This window comes from Phaethon lepturus, unplaced genomic scaffold (genome assembly GCF_000687285.1).
Source record: "Phaethon lepturus isolate BGI_N335 unplaced genomic scaffold, ASM68728v1 scaffold29360, whole genome shotgun sequence".
In the NCBI taxonomy this organism is placed as follows: domain Eukaryota; kingdom Metazoa; phylum Chordata; class Aves; order Phaethontiformes; family Phaethontidae; genus Phaethon; species Phaethon lepturus.
In genome coordinates, this window is record NW_010511650.1 from 2,167 (window position 1) to 8,292 (window position 6,126).

Here is a 6,126-nt window from a genome sequence, read left to right on the forward strand (position 1 = left end):
TGCTGCAGGCTGCCAGCTGTCCCCCAGCCCTGACGTCCTGGGCACTAGACCAGGATAGGGTAGGTGCAGCTGACTGCTGATGCTGCGCCCAGCGCCATGTCATGGGTAGGACGTTGCACGCCTGAAGCTTTACTTAAAGGCTGGATTAACAGCCAAAGGGGCTGAGCAGTTGTGTTTGTGTTGGGCTCGGCTCTGACAAACAGATGAGAGGGCTTGCTGGCCTTGAAGCTTTCCGTTGAACTGGGAAAGGGAAAGCAGTTCCTCCTTCTGGCCTGAGCGAGAGAAGGAGGAAATAAACTCTAGCATGCAGAAAGGAGAAAGCCCTGCGTCCCTGCATGCTTCTCTGCCATGTGGGGGTGACATGGTGGGGGGGGTCCCATACCTAGAGGGAGGTGTGTGGGGTGTGAGGAAGAGGAGGGAGGTCCAGGTGTAGGGGGTGGCTCTTGCTGAGTCAGGAGCCTCCTGCTTGTGCGTGGCAAGCTGGCTGTTCACGTGCAGGCTGGGTGCTAAAAATATCCCTGCCTCTGCCAGCCACACACAGGCTTGGTGCCAGATCCTGCCCATGCCCTCTGGGTGTACCTGAAACCCTGTCACCCAGCCCTGTCATCTCGCCCTCCTCTGGTCACCATTGCCAGAAGCATTTGGGAGGGCTCTAGCATCCCTATCCCTGCAGTATCCCTGCTGTCCTGAGCAGGAAAATGCCTCCGTGTGGGCTGCTAGATACAAGGAAGTATATTTGAAATGCAAGGCTTTGGGGGTCTTTCCCTGACAGTGCTTCCCTTGGGCAGGTGGTGGAGAAGACCAACCCCACAGAGCCAGTCGGCGTGGTGTGCCGAGTGGATGGTGTCTACCAGGTGGTTGAATACAGCGAGATCTCCCTGGCCACTGCCCAGAAACGGGGCCCAGATGGACGGCTGCTCTTCAACGCGGGCAACATTGCCAATCACTACTTCACCACCGCTTTCCTGAAAGATGTAGTCAAGTAAGGACCTGTCGGGGTGCCACCAGTGTGCCGGAGGAGGAGTGCCGGTGCTGAGTGGAGCTGGCTGCCTGTGTCTTGCTTTCCTCTGGTTGGGGTCTGGCTGTTTGCAGGCATGCTGGGATGAGGCCTGTGGGATCTGGTGCCTGGCCCAGGTACGCATGGCCTGACCCCCACCTCTCTGCATGGTCCCTTCCTTGAGATAAGGTTTCCCTGGCTATCGCTGGCGGCTGGTGCCAGCGCGCAGGCATGTGGGGCCACCTTCTCCTGGCTGCTGTGGATGAGCATCCCGTGCCTCGGGGCAGAGCAGCCATCCTGCCGCAGCAGTGTCTGAGCCGGGGGGCTGCAGACATGCTTTGCTGGGGCGAGTGACAGCTCTTTCTTGGCCTGTTGCAGCACTTATGAACCACAGCTGCAGCACCATGTAGCTGAGAAGAAGATCCCACACGTGGACATCACTACAGGACAGCTGATCCAACCCGAGAAGCCTAATGGGATCAAGATGGAAAAGTTTGTCTTTGACATCTTCCAGTTTTCCAAGTATGCCCTTTTCTCTCTGTGGGGAGCCAGCTGCTAGCTCTCCCTCGGGCAGCTCTGAGAGCCCCTGGGTGGGTGGCAGGGCTGTGCCCGCTGGCAATGCGGGACAGGATGCCAGCTCCCATGCTGTTCCATCAGCAGTGGACAGCTGTGCCCTGGGATGAGCAGGGACGTGAGCAGCAGGAGGCACAGGCACTGCCTGCCTCTTGCTTGGCTGAGCCCTGCTCTGCAGCCAGAGGAGCATCTGCTGACCCTACAGCCCAGATCCTCCCCTCCCTCCTTCATGGCTGTGGGGACAGCCCATGGGTGTGGGCTGTGGGGCACCTGTGGCCCCGGCTCAGCCACTCTGGTAGGGGAGAAGCCAAAGCAACAAGGAGCAACCACGTTTCCCACACCTGACCTCCCACGCCCTGTTCCCCCCCAGGAAGTTTGTGGTGTACGAGGTGCTGCGCGAGGACGAGTTTTCTCCCCTGAAGAACGCAGACAGCCAGAACGGCAAGGACAACCCCACCACGGCCCGACACGCCTTGATGTCCCTACACCACTGCTGGGTTCTCAATGCGGGGGGGCACTTCGTGGACGAAAACGGCACACGTATCCCCGCCATTCCTCGGTGAGTTGCTGCTCCTGGCGCTCCTGTGTCCTTTTTGGGCGGGGTGTAAAGCACCAGCCCTTCTCCATTTCAGTGCTCCTGAAACAAGCGTTGCTGGAGCAACGAGCCATGGGTCCCTTCTTCTGGGTGGGCTGTGGGTCAGAGCTGGATGCGGGCTGGGTTTGTGGCCACAGGAGAGGCACTCGCTCGGTCAGCAGAAGCTTTCCTTCTTGATTCAACACCTGTGAACCGAATCCTGCCAGTCTCCATTGCACAGCCAAGGGTGCCCATGCACGGAGGAGGTGGGTCCCTAAGCCCAAGCACACCAGCAGATCCGTGCAGCAGCCAGGCTGGGGAGGGGCATCCCTCGACCGAGAGACCTCCCGCCGCCCCTGTTTGGCGAAGAGCAAACCCCAGACTTGTTCTGCTCTGTTTTTTCCCACCCGTGCTAACCCTTGTTTATTCCCACGTAGTGTCACAAACGGAAGGTCAGATGCCACCCCAGCAGATGTCAATGACAAGTAACTATACCGTGCAGCGTGCATGGTGGCGGGGCTGTGCTTAGGTACTAACGAGCTGTAGGCGAAGCAGCGTGCCAGGCTGCGGTTGCTGCGGTGGGTGCGCGCTGGTGAGCAGGTGTTCGTAGTGACTAATGGGGCCGGGGGGCTCGGGGCCGCATGCTGGGAGCGGGGCATGTCTTGCCACAGGACCCCACGGCCGCCGCTTCTCACGGTGGCGGGCAGTGGGCAGCTTCTGCGCCCTCCTGGGCTCCTTTCCGCAGAGGCAGCCGGTGGGGATAATGGGAAGGGGCTTGTGCTGTTGGAACAGATGCAGGGCAGCAGGCAGCCTGCCGCTGACTGCACGCAGCCCCCCAAGCTCACCCCATGGGCGGGATGCTGTTGGGAAACACGCTGGCATGTCCCTTCGGTGATGCTCCCCTGTTCGTCACGCCACAGCGTAGCGCAGCCTGGACTGATCCCGGCTGGTCCTGTAGCTGGAGATGGCTGCCATCTCCCAGAGTCTGCCAGGCATCCAGGCAGATTAAAATGGGATTAAAAACGTTAAGTAAATGTCAAGCAGGCTTTGATGTAGCATGTGCAAATCTCCGTGTAGGCGGCCAGCTGTGCTCTGTGTGACTTCAGCTCTTGAGTTTCAAAGATCTGGACCGTGACAGCAGGGAAAGACCCTTGCTCAGCACTTGAAAGTTTACAAAAGTAAACAGGAAAGTTGACAGAAGTGTTAAAGCAACTTCTGTAACAGCAGCATGTTCTTCTATAGGCACAGGGCACATCTGTGGGGCTGGGACTTAGAGCTGGTGAGTGTAAATGACTTGCAGATGGAGCAAGCTTGTTACCTTTCCCCCGCTTCAGGAGAATTTGTATCTTCTGGTACTTTCGGGTGGGATACACCTAGGGTCTCTGCTTTTAATTCAAGACTCCAAGTGCTTTCAGGCTTATAATTAGGCCATCGCAGCAGTTATAATGTAAGATAAAGGATGTACTTTGTCCTACATTTATCCTCCATTGCCAGTTAATGGCAATTTTTTTTTAAAACTATTATCTTGAAATGAATCCAACTCCAAGGCAGACACAAGTGCAAGGGCTGGGTTAGGACAGGTGAGGTTTTATTTTACTCACAGCTGGGACAGGAGGGGGCTGAACGAGTGTGTGGCAGCAGGGATGAGCTTCAACCCGGGTGAAGGGGGCATTGTCCCAGATGACATCCTGCGATTCCTGTCTGGCTGCGGGTGTGAAGGGGCACCCTGGGGTGCTGCCATGGTTCCTCATCGGCTCCGCATGGCTGCATCCCCTGGCCAGGCTTACATGCTGGCTGGATCCAGGGAGCATCCAGGGGGTCCTACAAAAGCTGGTGGCAGCAGGAGCGGGGTCAGGGGCCCCACGCAAACCCCTGCCCAGCAGTGCTGCTGCGGCTGTTCTCGGGGCCAGGCTGCGGCGGGCAGCGCTGGCGTGGGTCCAGCTTGCGTGCGGAACGGAGGAGCTGAGACAGTTGATCGAAGAGGCAAAGGCAGGAGGAGCAGGTAGTGCTGCAGGGGGTTTTCTGAGCAAGCAGACAGGCTTACCCTGTGTCCTCAGGTTGTGCTTTAAACAAGGAGAGTGCTTAAAAAAAGACGTGTTGTGACCAGCCAAACAGGAGGGTGCTGTGAGTGCATCTCTCATCACCCCAAGGATGCAGGAGGAGGAAGGGGTGACTAGCTTGCATGCAGCATCAAATGGCTGTGGTCCAGACCGAGGGTGTAGGCACTGCGGTATTTGCACACATGGAAAGGCACGTAGATCCTCGTTAAAGCCGCATCTAAAGCTCTCTTCCCTTTCAGTCGCTGCTGGTATCTAAACTTTAGCTCGCACCTCCATGGAAAGCACGCAAGGCTTGTCTAACCTGGGGCTGCGTGGGCTGGCAGCCACCGGCCACTGACCCCCCGCGCTGGCATCTGTGAGATCTCTGGGCACCCTCCGCATCCCCTGGTGGGATGTGGCTAACCCTCCTGACTTTTTCTTTTTCTCTGCAGCTTGAAGGATGCAAACGACCTGCCAATCCAGTGTGAAATTTCTCCCCTGGTCTCCTATGGAGGAGAGGTGGGTACTGGCTCTCCAGAACTCAGGTGCCCTTGCAGACTAACTAGGTGGGTGAGGAGGCTGGTGGGGCATGTGTGTGAGCGCTGGCCAGGGAGGGGGTAAGCCACGAAAGCGTGACTTGAAGTCACCATGGAGCTTTTCAAGGCAGTGTCCCCCAAGCCGCTAGCACAGGAGGGGACTGGAGCCACCTGTGAGCAGCTCAGCAGGTCAACAGAGCAGATGACACATGGAGTGTTCCTAAAGACCTGCTTCGACCTCCCTCAGGGCCTGGAAAAGTATGTGAAGGACCGAGAGTTTCGTGCACCTTTGATTATTGACGAGGACGGGATCCACGAGCTGGTGAAGAACGGGATGTAGCTGTGGCACAGTGCCCAAGCTGGGCTGCCCGTCCCGCCTGGCGGGCTGGGAATTGGACACATGAAGGTTTATAGCTGTAACTGGTAGGGGCTCATCCTGCTCGCTCTGGCCCTGTGCAGAGGAGGATGTAACCCACTCAGTTCTTCACATATTGTACGCTTCTATTTATATTTTAATTTAAAAACCAAACACTTTATGGATTCCCCTGCCACGAAGCACAGCTGTGGTGCTGCTCTTTGCACTCCAGGCTGTGGGCATTTATTTTTAAACATGTATATAGTAATAGTCATTGTACATGCAGAGGATTTTTATGGTACAGGGCTGGGGTTAATCTTAAATTTTTATTTTTCTCAAAACTACATGAATATTTTTTTTAATAGGATCCTTGTCATTGCCCATGTCCTCCCTTTTGGTCATTCTTTGTACGTTGCACAACTGGAAGCACCCAATTAAACTCTGAGTCCCTCCTGGTAGTGTTTGAGTGACGGTGGCTTTCTGCAGAAGCTTGTACTCATAGAGCAGAGGTCTGACTGTGTCACACCGAGTGCCCCGCTCTGCCCAGCTCAGCGGCAGCAGCTGCTGCCCAGGGGGGTCACAGGCGGGTCCTGCGGGGAGCTGCGCTTTCCTCTTGAATCCTGTTGCAAGCGATGGCAAGCCTTGAGCAGGTAGGAACAGGTGGGTGTGCAACGCTGCCGGAGAACTCGGATGAAGCCAGCCTGGCACGCTGCCCTCCAGCAGCTTCGCGTCCCCTCTGCTTTTCCAGGGAGTCCTGCCAGAGCCCCCTGCCCTGAAGCGTGGTGTCCCCATGCCCTTGGGCAGAGTGGCTCTGCTGCCTCCCCTCCCTTTTGGGAGGGGAGATGGTGCTCGACCGGCTCCTCTGCTGCCCCCAAGCCCTGCCACAGCCACCCACTACCCCACGGCTGCCTTGGAAGGGATTTTTCCCTTGCATGGCTGGGAATGGGGCTCAGTCTGCTCCCCCCCGGGGGAAGTCACCAAGTCCCCCAGGTGCCAAGGTGGCTGTTGGGCACCCTGGGCTCAGCTGAGTACTCGGCTCCCCAGGCAGCATG

General features: G+C 57.3%; 1 protein-coding gene across 1 annotated transcript in view; it reads left to right on the forward strand.

Moving 5' to 3' along the window:
- Positions 1-5,513, forward strand: part of UAP1 (UDP-N-acetylglucosamine pyrophosphorylase 1) — a gene marked incomplete at its 5' end in the record, with an annotated part of 6,942 nt that extends 1,429 nt beyond the window's left edge. The window contains 6 exons of the mRNA XM_010284708.1: positions 789-982; positions 1,376-1,519; positions 1,941-2,129; positions 2,582-2,629; positions 4,636-4,702; positions 4,967-5,513. Of these exons, the coding sequence (XP_010283010.1) occupies positions 789-982; positions 1,376-1,519; positions 1,941-2,129; positions 2,582-2,629; positions 4,636-4,702; positions 4,967-5,059 (735 nt within the window). The remainder of the gene's footprint in view (positions 1-788; positions 983-1,375; positions 1,520-1,940; positions 2,130-2,581; positions 2,630-4,635; positions 4,703-4,966) is intronic.
- Between the last annotated feature and the right edge of the window lie 613 nt (positions 5,514-6,126).